The 14,742-nt window shown below is 37.1% G+C and overlaps 2 protein-coding genes and 1 long non-coding RNA gene across 3 annotated transcripts; 2 read left to right on the top strand and 1 right to left on the bottom strand.

The window, feature by feature from the left end:
• Positions 1-185: 185 nt before the first annotated feature.
• On the bottom strand, positions 186-6,730 carry LOC113077428 (very-long-chain 3-oxoacyl-CoA reductase-like). Its single transcript, XM_026249845.1, has 11 exons — positions 6,449-6,730; positions 5,216-5,262; positions 4,565-4,640; positions 4,256-4,366; positions 3,958-4,025; positions 3,805-3,849; positions 1,694-1,728; positions 1,527-1,608; positions 1,362-1,427; positions 1,136-1,285; positions 186-928 (listed from the first exon to the last, which is right to left on the bottom strand). The coding sequence occupies exons 1-11, from the start codon at positions 6,618-6,620 to the stop codon at positions 791-793; spliced, it is 990 nt and encodes a 329-aa protein (XP_026105630.1). The 5' UTR covers positions 6,621-6,730; the 3' UTR covers positions 186-790.
• Positions 6,731-8,285: 1,555 nt separating this feature from the next.
• LOC113069165 (probable E3 ubiquitin-protein ligase RNF144A-A) lies at positions 8,286-9,532 on the top strand. Its single transcript, XM_026242186.1, has 3 exons — positions 8,286-8,390; positions 8,545-8,602; positions 9,018-9,532. The coding sequence occupies exons 2-3, from the start codon at positions 8,588-8,590 to the stop codon at positions 9,492-9,494; spliced, it is 492 nt and encodes a 163-aa protein (XP_026097971.1). The 5' UTR covers positions 8,286-8,390; positions 8,545-8,587; the 3' UTR covers positions 9,495-9,532.
• A 422-nt stretch (positions 9,533-9,954) lies between these two features.
• LOC113077347 (uncharacterized) lies at positions 9,955-13,281 on the top strand. The gene is made up of 3 exons (XR_003281306.1): positions 9,955-10,296; positions 10,659-10,686; positions 12,442-13,281. It is a non-coding gene; the product is annotated as an uncharacterized LOC113077347 (long non-coding RNA).
• Positions 13,282-14,742: the final 1,461 nt, after the last annotated feature.

Here is a 14,742-nt window from a genome sequence, read left to right as displayed (position 1 = left end):
TGTTAAATATAATGTTTTTTCTTTCAGTCTAGACTGATTTTTAATGTCACATTATTGGAAAGCAATAAATACATGATGCATGTAAAAGTCATAACCAATAGTATAAAGTAGTTAATGTTCTTCAGTGCTATCCTATGGATATTTTTCACATTTCCACACTTCAACTGCATGAAAGGCCCATATAGTTAAAAAGTATAGTATCTAATCATTCATATGTTAATTACTGCCAACATAACAAGACATTGAAGCATCACAACTGGCATATTGCATTTAAAAAAGAGAAAAGAAAAAAAAGCTGATTCATTCAACACATAAGACAAGGGGAAACATGATGCCGTTGTAACTAAACAGATATCCATCATAAAAGTAATCTTTCAAGGTCTTGATGCCTTTTGAAAATTAAATGTTAGCTTATATAATTAATTATTAAACTTTTGAACCACAGTGTAGATATATATATTAAATTAAACAATATACATTTATTTAGGGAGGGAAAGTTAAATGTACATACCCTTCTCAATTTACCCTGCTGTAAAATGTAAATGTCATTGAACTGAATCATGAAAAGGGTCCATAGGTTCAGATTCCTGATTCTGATTCAAATACAAAAAGTTATTTTTATAAAGACCATATATCTGCCAACTTACCATAAAAACGAAAATTGTCCCTATTGTAATAATACATCTGTTTTCCTGCCACTGCAGTAAAAACAGTTTTTGTGCTAAGTTCTTACTGTTGATGCCATTATACGCATGTTTGTGTATCACATCTTTGTGGTCCACGGTTTGTGTCAGTCCTGTTTGTTTTTTGGCTCTGCCATCATCTCCCTTAACTGGGGTTCAATGCTATTAGCGAATTTTGCCATGCGTTGCACACAATAGGACGAGAGACGCAGCCAGCCCGGGAAAACAATCGACAGAGCAAAGTGCTGAAACCACAAAGGATGGTAAGTAAATTAATCCATAACATATTCATACTTCTAAATTATTAAAATAAAATGTATAGGACACTACAAAACAAACCCTGTATGTTTATATAGTACATACAACTGTTGAGATATATATTGGGAAGAGGGTATAAACGTTTATAAATCTGTTATCCCACATTATTCAAACTGACTGTGAGTGGTGTTTACCTGCAGTGCATGAGTTAAACATCCGCTTGTGTATGTCGTGTAACCCACAGTGTTCAGAGCATCTCTAGCAAACGAAGCGGCACTTTTCACCAGCGGACTGACAGGCACGTTATGAGTCATATTAGTGGAGACTACAAACGGGACCACACACTGGACAAAGGCAGAGAAACAACATTAAGATTCAGCAAAAACAAAGGTACAAGATATTTACTAGTGCTGGACTTACTTGAACCGTGATTCCTTTTGACCTGTATTCCGCATGCAGACAGCGAGAAAAATATGTTACAAATATCTAGGTGTAGGAGAAGAGGAAGACCCACTTTAGTTGTTATTTCTGTGTGTTATGCTGTAAGGCTGCATGGCATTTGTTTTGTGTGTAGCAAAGATGCACCTTAGTGGCAGAATACAACGACAGCATTGGCTGGGGCTGAGATGCAGCTTCTGATGATATGTTTATAATGAGGCCTTTCCCCCTGAGAGTAAGCACAAGCCCTCAGTTAAAACACAAACACAGTTTTCATAATAATCAGATATGATCAGATCCGGCTATGTGTTTACCTTTCAAGCATGGCTGGCAAAACGAGTCTGCTCATCTACAAAACAACACTTGTCATCAACATCGCCACCAAATCCGTATTGTCATTAGAATCACAGATCATTGCGCCACAGTAATATTGTTTAACATTACCATTTAAAATGACTGTTTTGTGTATTTATATTTCCTTCAGATTCTAATATGCTGATTTGGTGCTTGAGAATTATTATCTTATCAATGTTTTTCAATCTATGAAACACTACCATTTAAAAAATTCATTTAGTATTTAAATTAATAGAAACTTGGCTGTTTTTTAACATTGACAATATTATGTACCATTAATAAGTGAGAACCAAATCAGTATATTAAATTACATTTTCAAAAGTCTGTGTGTGTGATCAAGCAGAACAACAAAGATAATGATAAACAGTCTTTATTAATCCACATAGGGGTAATATCCAGATGGGTCAGGAAAACATACATGAGAACACATTCACAATAACTGACCGAGTGGAAAATGAGCGTCAGGAACTGATATAGGGCAGATAATGAGGGGTAGACAGGTGAGCACAATGAGGTGATTAACTAATAATGAGAACAGGAACAACCAAATATGGACAGAGGGAGAAACCACAATCAACAGTCCACAAAAGGCTCTCAAACTAGGTTGTTGGAAAAACACATTATTTTTCACATATTTTACATTACAACACCTCTCTCCTCAGTCTGGCATGAATGGCTCGAATAGTTCCTGTATCAAATGAAAGCCCGCATTCTGAAATATGAAATGTGCTGTGGTTGGTTAGCTGGGCCAGTTTGTGTTGTGATTGGCTCCACTTGGCGCCATCACAAATCCCTGAAAATATGCATTGTAGTCCAAACAAATCGTACGACATTCGTTGTAGTTTTTAAAAAGTAACTTTTGCAGATCTTTTTTCAACATTGTAGACTAACTAAAGTTAAAAAAGCATAATAGGACCCCTTTAATATTGGGTTTGTAGGCTGCAGTAAAAAAAAAAAAAAAACCTTGCCATTATCTTTATTTATTTTTCTATTGTCTAATATACCAGGGTTGCCAACTCTCACACATCTGGCGTGACACTCAAACTTTCAGCATCAATCTCATGCTGAAGTCCAAGCGCGAGTGTCACGCCAGAGGCCTGAGAGTTGGCAACCCTGAATATACTCTTCTAAGTTGTGCTCAGCAGTGTTTAGTAAGCCATAGGTCAATAGGTCGATGACTTGCAAAAGACTTACTAAAAAGACAAATCCCGGGAACCTGTTCAGCAGGAGCGTCTGTTAATCGCCCAGTTGTTTGGTTACTTTATGATTATGATTGCCATCAACAAAGCATGGCAAGACTTCTTCAGCGTGAATGAATGATAGGAAATGTGAATGATAGGAACTGTCAAGTACTAAAAATGTTGTTTCCAAACAACACAGAACAACTACTGCAAAGGGACAGCAAACTTAATCTTTCACCTTGAAGTGAAATGAAGTCACTTGTGTCCAACTATGTACACTCTCTTTCCACAGGAAAAAACCCCAACCACAGGGCACTTTACAAAGCTAAAACACATGGAGCTGTAAGTGCTAAAACTTTCAATATGAACACCAATGCTAAAATGCGAGCAATATAATCAGAAAACCATACAATATGATCAGAAAACCTCTGCAAATGGAGCTCCAAGATGAACTTCAACATCTGCCCTGGCCTTTTCAATCAGCTGACTTTAATATTATCAAATCCCTGTGGCCAGTTTTGGAGAGTAGATTAAGAAGCCAATTCCCTCTAACATTTCTGAAGCAATTGGCAGATTTTTCTTTTTTTTAGACAACATTCAATTGGAGACCATTTAAAAGTTATATGAATCTATTCAAATAAGGTTGTAAGCTGTATTAAAGGCAAGCGGTGGTAACATGCCACTAGAAAGAAATATTGCTTATTTCCTAGGTATTCACATCATGTTTTCCCAACCCCTGTATATGTTGTTTTACACATGCACACAAAGGACGAAAAAAAGGCACACATTCTGTAAACAAGCCTATGTATGCTGCTATGTCAAGATGATATATAACAAATATATCTTATAACAGGCCATGCATAAACAAGTTCACATACAGATAGTCTTACCTGAGTGACGGACAGTGTGTTACAGTTTATCACCTGTGTGATTCTCTGGAGACAGAAAAAAGTACTTCATGTAATAGACACTTTCATACAATCGATTCAGATTACAATAGAGCAGAAAGTCAAGCTGTGTGGTGTAGAAAAGCTGAGCCAGACCTGGTGTGGATCAGGAACATCCAGAAAATTTGCCAGAACCCCTGTATAGTTCATACCTACATTGTTCACTACAGAGAAAGGGACAGGATTAATAATGGATATGAATAAATGTAGACAGTACTTTGTACTGAGTGTGTTTTATTATACTAACTATTGAACTGTTGTAAGTTAATGATGATTTTTGTTTCCAGAAATGAAAAGCATTTAATCTATGGCCCCTATATGGCTTGCCAAAATTAATTTCATTCTTTTGCACCATCTTCAGTATTTTACACATCGTTGCTGATCTTTATCTTACCCAGAATTCCGATCTCTAGGCCCTCTAGCTGTTGTGCGATAGCAGAGTAGATGGAATGTCCCTCTGTGAAATCTGACTGAATCACACGTGTCTGCCGCTTGTACTGAGATTCTGAAACAAACACATACAGATTTACAGATTTATACTCTTTGTGCTCTGTCTAAATGTGTGAAAATAACATTTTACAGTCCTACAATTCCTAAATCTTAAAATGATGTAGTTGAGGCTTTGTGTACTGATGGATTTGTCTCTGCTCTGATCACTTAGAGAAGCTACATTTTTCATCTTGACTTCTACTTTGTAACTTACCTATTTCCTTGGAAACGCTGCGAAGCTTGTCCTCCGAGCGACTGATCAGAACAATGTTTAATCCTCGTTTGGCAAGCTAAGGCACAAATACACCCACAAAGATTCATGTATATAGTAAGAATAGTAAATATAACCATGCATTTCAACAGATTTTTATCCATCCGATCACAGGAGTCCCTCTTATTCTCTGTTAGATGTGCAGGAGTGCAAACACATTGTTTTTATGGACATCCTCTCATTAAACAGACATACTTACTCCTTCACAGAGGACAAGAACAACACAATGTGGTGGTCAAGAGTGTCCCAGATTTTTAGTTGATAACATACTTGACCACATCCATGCAGATTTTGGAAGTAATAGTGCTTTTGGATCCTCCAGACTAGTTGATTGTGGCAATTTCCTATATTGTCAAACGCTGCATTCTAATGAAAATTATTTGATATTTCTTGACTTAAAGTGAAGGCTAAAGCCATTTTAGGACACCAAAATCAGTCAAATATTGCATGTGGCTTAGAGGAAGCATCCAACTCAGATGAAAAAGTACAAATATCTGCAGTGAATTTTATCTTTATATTTTTTTTTGTATCAAAACAGATGCTATTAAACTCCCACATAATTAATGTTTGCAGAAAAGAGAGTAGCTTACTGACCTCTTCAGCATATGCACGACCAATCCCTGATGTTGCTCCAGTTACAACTGTGAGAGACATGAAGGTTTAGTGAAATATCCCATCCTTTCTGTTCCATTGTCAGTTATCATTAGATCACCTAACTTCAACCACTATAATTCTTTGTGTCTGATTTTTAAGGCTGTTTTCATTATGTCTGGAATATGCACATTTTATGTAAACAAGAAAAAGGCAGCAATGTTGAGTTTCTGGCTATGCAGATGCCCTGAGCAGAATGAGTACTGTACAACCAATGCAAAAGAACACCCCTGCAGAAAAAAAAAGCAAAGCAGGTCACACGCACATGCTGTGTTTCAGATGTTGGTGTGATGTCCCCATCCTACGTAACCACAAACATCATGCTGACCCTGCTGCATCACCTGCCGGCCTGCTGGACTCCCTGTGGTCCACCAGCTAATTACCAGGATTCTACTGGTTAACATGGTCCACCAGGTGGGCCAGCAGAAACCAGTACTGAGCAGTACAAACCCGCACAAATGTTAGAAATTAGAATTTTATGGCAAGCTATTTTAACATGCATTTTTTTAAGTTGTATGTTTTTTTATTACTAGTACACAATGTTATAGTAACTAGAATCTTTTTGAATCCTATATAATTAACTATTCATTAGATACTAATACTTATTACAGTGGTGACTAGCATCTGTTCAACTGGTCACTAATAGTTATTTATTTAAAAAAAAATAGTAAGACATCAAAATGTTATTAGTAACAATTAGAAAGGATTTGCATAAATGGATACTTGAATCTAATAAATTGAAAACTAAGTACTAGTGCCTGATGATTCGTTGCTAGAAGAACTATAATGACTACCAGGGACAACTGGAATGCACACTAGTTGGAAGTGAATAGCTAACACATTTTAGATATAACCCCATAAAATTCACATTTTAATTTGTTACCAGTAGCACTGCTGTATTAACTCATCACTCTTATCACAAATAATTTAATTGAAAAGAATTAATAGCAGCATAATACATTTTGGATCGCTAGTCAAAGGGAATAAATGCTACAACAGCTTGCCATACCATTAATAGTTAAAGAAGAGGAAAATTGTTTAGTGGCACTAGTATTATTAAACGTGATTGGTGTATTCCTGCTCCTCTAATGCATTTATACTAAACAATAGATAATTTTATAATTAAATAATAATCAGAAAACGGAACCCACTGTGCATCTTTGAAGAAAACCTTACCAGCCCATTGGCCATATATCCTCAGGTCCGTTTGCCAGATCTCAGAGAGCACGTACGCTTTGAACCCCTGCCAACACTGCCATGACCACCTCAGCAGGTAATAAACAACCGTAATAGAGCCGATGCTGCTCAACACCAAGGAACACCAGCTCCACTCTGCAGTGTCTCCCATCTTCTTTGCAACCACGCGTTTCTGTCACACTTGTACAATAAAACGAGCTTCTTCTGGTATGCTCCAAAGTTTGGAAAAAACTCCACACACACACATTCACAGGCGTAATTATATGCATGCTCCTCCCTTCGCCGAGGCCTGTCTGTCATTGGTCAGCAGAATAGAATTGAACAGATCCGCTGAAGTGTAACTCCTCTTCGAAACAAACATTGTGCTCGTGTTAACAGGTGAGAGGTCGTTTACTGTATGTAGGCCTGCTCTCCACAACTGTAATATTGTGTGGATCCTAAGTGTGGTTTTTGGGATATGTCTGTTATGTGGTCCGACCTGCCATTCACGTCAAAGTTTATCATTTACTAATGACATCCTGTTCGCACAATACATTACTGTACGGGACAGATAAAAAGCCATGTCTTATCCCTGACTGTAGCCTTGCTCATATCACAAACAATCGCTGTCATTTCTTGATCATTTGTAAACATTGATAAGTGTACACAGGAACAGCCCAGAGTTATGTAAGCTGTACAGTACAAGAGTAGATGAAAGATTAATGTTAAGAACATGCAGGTACAGCTTGTTCGAATCGTTCGTTTCTGTTTCTATTTTCAACACAAGATGGCGATATCGACTTGCCTCAATGGAGCTTAAATAAAAACTGAGAATAGGAGCTATTATCATCTGCTGTGTCATTTATTAATTTAACACCATATATGATAGTTTCCCAAACACAAGTATTCTGTTTCAGGTATGATTTTGTTATGTCTATCCATCAGTTTACACTATGACGCTTTTGAACTTGCACTGTGCCGCAAATTGGTCTGTTCTAAAGGGGTCATATGATGCAATTTACATTTTTCCTTTCTCTTTGGAGTGTTACAAGCTCTCGGTGAATATAGAAGATCTGTAAAGTTCCAAAAGTCTCAAACCCAAAGAGATATTCTTTATAAAATTTAAGAGTCAACCAAGGCCTCCTAAAACAGCTCGTTTTAACACGCCCCCACATGTCTACTACACTATGTGGAAATATTTGCACAACACCACCCAAATGTTCACGAAAAGAAAGAAGGCGTAACTTACAGGTAAGAAAAATCATCAAAGTAGTCCGTGTGACATCAGAGGGTCAGTTAGAATTTGTTGAAGCTTCAAAATTACATTTTGGTCCAAATATAAAAAAAAAAATTACGACTTTATTCAGCATTTTCTTCTCTTCCAGATCTGTTGTGTGTGCGTTCACGATGCTGCTGATGTGTTTTCTGGTGCGCCCAATAACAAAGATAACACGTCAGCAGTGTCACTGCAGTGTTGTGAATGCACAAAGAAAAGACAATGCTAAATAAAGTCGTTGTTTTTCTTATTTTTGGACCAAAATGTTTTTTTGATGCTTCAACAAATTCTAACTGAGCCTCTGATGTCACATGGACTACTTTGATGATGTTTTTCTTACCTTTCTGGACATGGACAGTATACCGTACACACAGCTTCAATGAGGGACTGAGAGCTCTCAGACTAAATCTAAAATATCTTAAACTGTGTTCCGAAGATGAACTGAGGTCTTACGGGTTTGGAACGTCATGAGGGTGAGTCATTGATGACATAATTTTAATATTTGGGTGAACTAACCCTTTAAGATAAGTGAGTAAAGACAAAAGTGAAAGATACATATAACTGTGGAAATCCCCCTCATTGGAGTTGTGCTTACAGACAGGAACACAGCTTCCTTCCACAGACAAGTGTTGAGTATGGTGTGTTTGTGATCTGCCAGTGAAGAAGGTATTTGTTTGCTTTAATTATTATTGTTATTATTTTATTGGCCTTTTACTGACTGATTTGAAAACTGTGCTCATGTTTTTCACCAGTGGCTTATTATTACATTACTTTAAGTGAACAGTTACTCACTATTGACCGTAACTAATATTGTTCACAGGTTTCTCTTTTGATCTGTGGATGTGGAACAACAAACTTTAAACATGAGCAGTCTAAAGGTGCTACTGATATTTTCATTTTATTTTTATGAATTTGTAAAAACTACCCACATTACGACAGCATACTAAGAAAGAAAGGAGATATATTAATTTGGAAGTTTTTAGGATCTTTTTAAAATCTGTTTTTCCAAAAGATGACACTGCAATATACTGCAACCTGTGTTAAATCATGTTATGCTCTGATACAGTTCAACCGTTCAATAAGAAGACAACTTTAATATAATAGCATTTATAATAACACTCATATAATAACATTTTAAATAGCAGAATATTGTGTTTTTTATAGTTCCAAACAATTCTGAGCAAATTAATCACTGAATCTCCTGAGTGAATGATTCAATGACTCACTTATAGTGACAAAAGTATTCTGTCATCACATACTGGCAATGATTTAACTTGTCTGTCTGCCTTGCAGTGTCCTGGCTGTCAGCAGTCTGATTTCAGAAAGTTGGATGGACAGAAAGCAGTCTGCAGACCTTGTTCTAAAGCAAAGAGGTGCGTGTTTCAGTTCTGCTGGGCGTGTCAGAGGGAGTGGCCATGCAACGCTTCAGCCACCAACTCCTGCGGGCTGCCGAACTGTGCTCTCCGTGCTGCCCTCCTCAGCGTCAAACAGATCAGTGACCCGCAAAGCTCAGTGGATGGATGCCCATACTTCAGGGCCTGTCCGGGATGCCAGGCCCTAGTAACACACAGTGGTGAGGGCTGCCCTTACATTATTTGTCCCAACTGCGAAGATGAGTTCTGCTTCCGCTGCCTCCGTCCACAGTGCTACGAAGATGGATATGATGATGAATATGATGAAGATGATGATAATGATGATGATGATGATCTTGAGATAGGGCCCTGTGTGATAGTGGATAATGCTGAGATCATTAATCGCATGGGACTCTAGTAGATGAGCATAAACAATTAAAAATAACTTTAGAATAAATAAATAAATAAATAAATAAAAAACTTCTGTTTTTGTCTTTTCTTTGAATCCAGAGATAAAGAAATTAATATTTTTAAGAAACTGTAAACATGTTTTAATGCTTAATTCTCACTATAAAAGCACCAAGTAATGTCAAGTCACCTTTATTTATATAGCATTTTATTCAATACTGAGTGTGTCAAAACAGCTTTACAGTGTTAAAACAGAAAAAAACGTGTGCTGCTAATGCAAGAGGACAATGGAAACAGTCAGTTTATCAGTTAAAGTCAGTTCAGTGTATTTCCAGTGAATTTATTATTATTAATTTTTTTTCTCGAGAATGGAAAAGTACCAGAGAACGTGATCTGTGATCAAGTGGTCAGAGACAGAATATAAAGGGAAGAGGGACTGCTAGCTGGGAAGCATTTCTTTTCTACTTTCATTCACTGACCAGCAGAGAGCGCTATATAAACCTAAGTCACCGGGCATCTTGTAATCACTGGCTAAATTAATAGTGTTTTGCAAGGGGGGGAAACGGCAAAAGAACGTTACATCCAATAAAAAAAAAAAATCATGTGAAAATGTATATTTATGAAGACTGCCAATAGGGGTACCTTTGTTATCTTTTTTTTCTGTTGTTTTGTGTCTGCCTCTGAACAGAAAGTGAAAGACGCAGGACTTTTGGGTATTCCCCTTCAATCTGTTCTCACGGGAAATACATACAGTACTAACATTTTGTGTCTCTTCGCACAAAGAAGTGGTTGGAATAGTTAGCTGGTGTCCAGTAAGTACTGATTTACAGTTTATTCATTTCCTCTCTTCATACATTCTGTAGTAAGAGTCCTTTAATTACGTTAAGACTATTTGAACTGTTTGAATTTCGCACTTGTAGGAAGGAATATTGTTTTCTTGTTGGCTGAGACATATTGATTCTCAATGTGCATGTTATTTTACACATAGATAATGTTCTCGGTAAATTATCATACTGTCTGTGGTAGCCTACAGTGCGTAACTGTGAGACAGTGTCCTCAGTTTCCCTGTCAGCACAGTTCTTTGTCTTACTTTTTCCTTACTAATCGGCTGACCCTCGTCTACTCTCTCTCTCTCTCTCTCTCTCTCTCTCTCTCTCTCTCTCTCTCTGTCCAGGAGGACTTGAGCCATGAATGTCCCAAAGGTAGACTGGCCGCTCCAGATCTTTGTGATCCATCATGACGTCAAACATTTCGCACAAGTTATTTTCAGGCACTTGTTCTACCAGAATACTATAGAAGGGAATTAAGCTCTTAGACTTTATTTAGCACACTATGTCAAGGTGTCTGATTAACTGTGACGCAGTTTTCCACTGATAAGTGTCTAGTAGAGCCTTCCTGGGTTAAAACTTTAAGGATCATTGAGCTATTGCTCAGTCATTTTGATTAGCCTATATTTGAGATGTGAAATGTAGCCCTAAAGCTACTAGTATAAGATTAGCCCTATTCAATTTGAAAGCTATGGCGCTGTTTTTGAATCAATAATGATGTAACTGTGTAAAGCTTAAAGGGGGTTGAAATGCTATTTCATGCATACTGAGTATTTTACACTGTTAAAGAGTTGGATTCCCATGCTAAACATGGACAAAGTTTAAAAATGTAAGTTGTACGTTTGAAGGAGTATTTTTGTACTGGTTTGTCACAAGTTGTCAGAAAGTTTTTTTCGAGTATGGGTCTGTGTGACGTTAGATGGAGCGGAATTTCATTATATGGGTCCTTAGGGCACGTCTGCCAGAAGAGCGCGTGCTCCCATATAGCCAGGCTGAGCACAGACATTCACTGATCAGAGCGAGAGCGTCGCGAAATGTCACAAAAGAAGTGTGTTTTTGGTTGCCAGGGCGAGACAACCCTGCACAGATTACCAAAAAAAAAAAAACAGCATTAAGGGACCAGTGGACGGAGTTTATTTTTACAGAGCATCAACGGAGTTGTGCAAGTGTTTGTGTTTGTTCCCTGCATTTCGAAGATGCTTGTTTTACAAACAAGGTCCAGTTTGAGGACGGATTTGCGTATCATTTATTTCTTAAGGATGATGCAATCCCAACGAAAAAGGGTCACGATCGTGTGTTGGAACCGCAGGCGGTGAGTAAAACTGCTTAAAATATCTCTGCCTCCTTGTTAGTGCGTCCCCTCCCATGCCGGAGACCCGGGTTCGAGCCCCGCTCGAGCGAGTTGTTGCTGCTGCTGCTCTCGTTCAGTTTCAGCCTCGGGATCTGATTATGGATCATAAATATACGCTGAATTTGACTGTTAGCCATGGTTTGTTTTGGTTGGTTTTTCCCTCACGATAATGAGACACAGCTTCCAAACGCTCTCAACGCAAAAGCCTACTCGCGCTCATGATTCTTTAGCTCCGCCCACACGTCACGCCTCCAGCCGGTCGTGTTTTTCCGGGAAAAATCGGTACAGACTATCTTTCTCTTATGAATATAATAAAACTAAAGACTTTTTGGAGTTATGAAGGATGCAGAACTACTCTATAGGTACTCAAGATTAACAGGATATTGAGTGAAAACGAGCATTTCACCCCCCCTTTAATGTGTGAAGCTTACTGTAGCATACTTCAGTACTGTATATTTGAAACAAAATATACAGGATATAATTTACACTTTCAGTTACACATTTTACTGGACATTATGTGTATATTTAATGCTAAATGTCTACCCAATGAAACATTAACTATACCCTATGTGATCTATAAAGGAATAACTCACTGTTAAACATGTTATTGTAAACATTACATATTTTATAATAGTAGGCCTTTTATTATTATAGCCTACTAATAAATATTCCAGATGTAGGTGCAGTCATTTTTACTTGGGAAAAACAAGTGAAAGGAATCTGTGAAGTGTAGTTCTTATTTTGTGACCAGATCTCACCAATTGTTTCCTTCTTTCCAGTGTCCCAGTTGTCATCAGTTTAATGTCATAGTTATGGATGGTCAGTGTGCAGTCTGCAGATCTTGCTCTGTAGTGAACAGGTCTGTGTTTCGTTTCTGTGTGGCATGTCAGAGAGAGTTGCCACACAGCGCTTCGATCACCAATTCCTGCACACTGCCGAACTGTGCGCTCCGTGCTGCCCTCCTCAGCGACACAAAAATCACTGATCCACACAGCTCTGCGAGAGGATGTCCATACTTCAGGGCCTGCCTAGGGTGCAAGACCCTGCTTACACACAACGGAAAAGGCTGCCCCAATATCATCTGCCCTCAGTGTAACACACATTTCTGCTTCCGCTGCCTCCGTCAGTGCTGCCCCGGGATACAGGATATTGAAACCCTTCGGCTTCTTACCCATCGACTGTCAAATTACCTGTTGACTAATGATGTAATTCCATGCCGAATTGTGGACAACAATCAGAGTCTCACTGCTTTTGGACTTTAATGTAAAAGATGTGACTATAAAAACTGATAAAAGGGAGAACATTAAAACCCACCTACAGTATAATGGAAAATGTTCAGCTAAGGCTGAACATTTTGTGATTTATAATGGAATATAAACATATTTCACCAAGATTATAATCAGGCATTGTAATATGCCTTCAAGGAAGTAATTTAATTTTAGTCAGTAAATAAACTTGGCCATTACTGAAAATATATACTAACTCATTTAAAACAATGTTTTTTTTTATTTTTTATTTATATATATGTTTTTTTTTAACCTTTATTGAGAACTGTTTCTCATTTGCAACAGCAACCTGGCCAAGATGAAAGTGTTAAGGTACAGATAACATAAAATTAAGCATGTAATTACAACAAGAAAGAGAAGTACACAATAAAGAATAATAAAACAAGAATAAAATGTGCAGATCATCAGATCAAAATATAGAGCTCCACTGATTAGAGTGTGCAAAAGAGTGTGCACTTTTCCAACTTAAGCTTTCCAAAGCAGTCACCAGGCCTTCATGGTTTAAGGGAATTGATACAGTCTCATCGTTAGGCTCAAAATTATAGAGATTCTTTAAAACTTTTCTTTTCATATCTTTCTATGTCATTTCATACTATATTTAGTGAATAAAAGCAATTACATTTAATGTAAATTTACAGTAAAATACTGTTAAAAATACGATTTTTGCAGTGAAAAAGAAAAAGTCATTGTATAATTTACAGTGATTTTTTTTTAAATTGACACTCCCAGAATTCCCTGCATGACACTTCATTTGATGTTTTTTTTTTTTTTTTTTTTTTTTTAAACAACATGTTTCTTCTTAGTTTTTCTTATCAGTTCAACATCTACATCTAATTTTGTTAAAATCATGTTTATTACATAGTTTCAGTATTGTGTGTCACCATGATGGGGTTAAGTGTTTCTGTGAATGATGCTGTGCACCTTTTATATGTAAGTTTTGCCGCCCTCAGCTCATAGAAATGCTGTTTGTGATGAGCTTTGGTTCATCATGTGACTTTCTCATCACCACCAGTTTTTGGTTTTTATCAGTAGGGCTGTTCGATTCCACAATTTTTGTAATCGATTCTGATTCCAATTCCTGGTCCTGGAATCGAATGAAATCGATTCCTCACTGTTGTTTTCGATTCTTTTCCAATTTTTTTATTTTTATTTTTATTTTTAGATAAAAAGGAACCTAATCTCACCATGATGACTGCAGGATAGGTCGTATAATTTATCCTTCCTATAATATGAAGCTGGAAAAAAAAATAACGATACGAACATTTAAGTTTTTTCAGCTTTGCCCGTGAAATTAATCATAGCCCAGCTCTGCATGAATTAAATAATACATGAAATGTCTAAAATAAATGTGCCCAGTTCAGTTGAATGATGAAGTTTACTTTGTATTTTTTGCACAATATTAACTTCACTGAAACAAAATAACCAGAACATTAATGACTGATAGAGCTCTGTCAATCAGATGCGCTCTCGTCCACTGATCTATGCTCGTGAGTCGTGACGTATTATTTATAATTATCATTGGCTGATAGAAATGTTTAAATATAAAAAAAATATATATATATATATATTTTTGGAATCGATTCCCAGCCCTAGTTATCAATGCATTACAATTGTAGGTGCAAAGTCCTATGTTAACTTCACTGGAACAGGAAAAAAGCTTCTTACTCGTCACAGAAGTCAATCAAAAAAGCGCAAGTTTAATCCAAACACAAAATTACAAAACAATACAAAATCCTGATGGCTCCTGTAGCCTTTCCTATGGTTTCACCTGTTAAACCTTTAACTGCTGTTACC

Source organism: Carassius auratus, chromosome 5 (genome assembly GCF_003368295.1).
Source record: "Carassius auratus strain Wakin chromosome 5, ASM336829v1, whole genome shotgun sequence".
In the NCBI taxonomy this organism is placed as follows: domain Eukaryota; kingdom Metazoa; phylum Chordata; class Actinopteri; order Cypriniformes; family Cyprinidae; genus Carassius; species Carassius auratus.
The sequence above is the reverse complement of the archived record's forward strand: the minus strand, read 5'-3'. Positions and strand labels throughout refer to the sequence as shown.

Coding starts and splice junctions, on each gene's coding strand:
- LOC113077428 (XM_026249845.1), bottom strand. CDS start 6,620: ATGGGAGACACTGCAGAGTGGAGCTGGTGTTCCTTGGTGTTGAGCAGC. Junction 5,263..6,448: donor GATATATGGCCAATGGGCTG/GTAAGGTTTTCT, acceptor TGTCTCTCACAG/TTGTAACTGGAGCAACATCA. Junction 1,609..1,693: donor TTGCCAGCCATGCTTGAAAG/GTAAACACATAG, acceptor GCTTACTCTCAG/GGGGAAAGGCCTCATTATAA.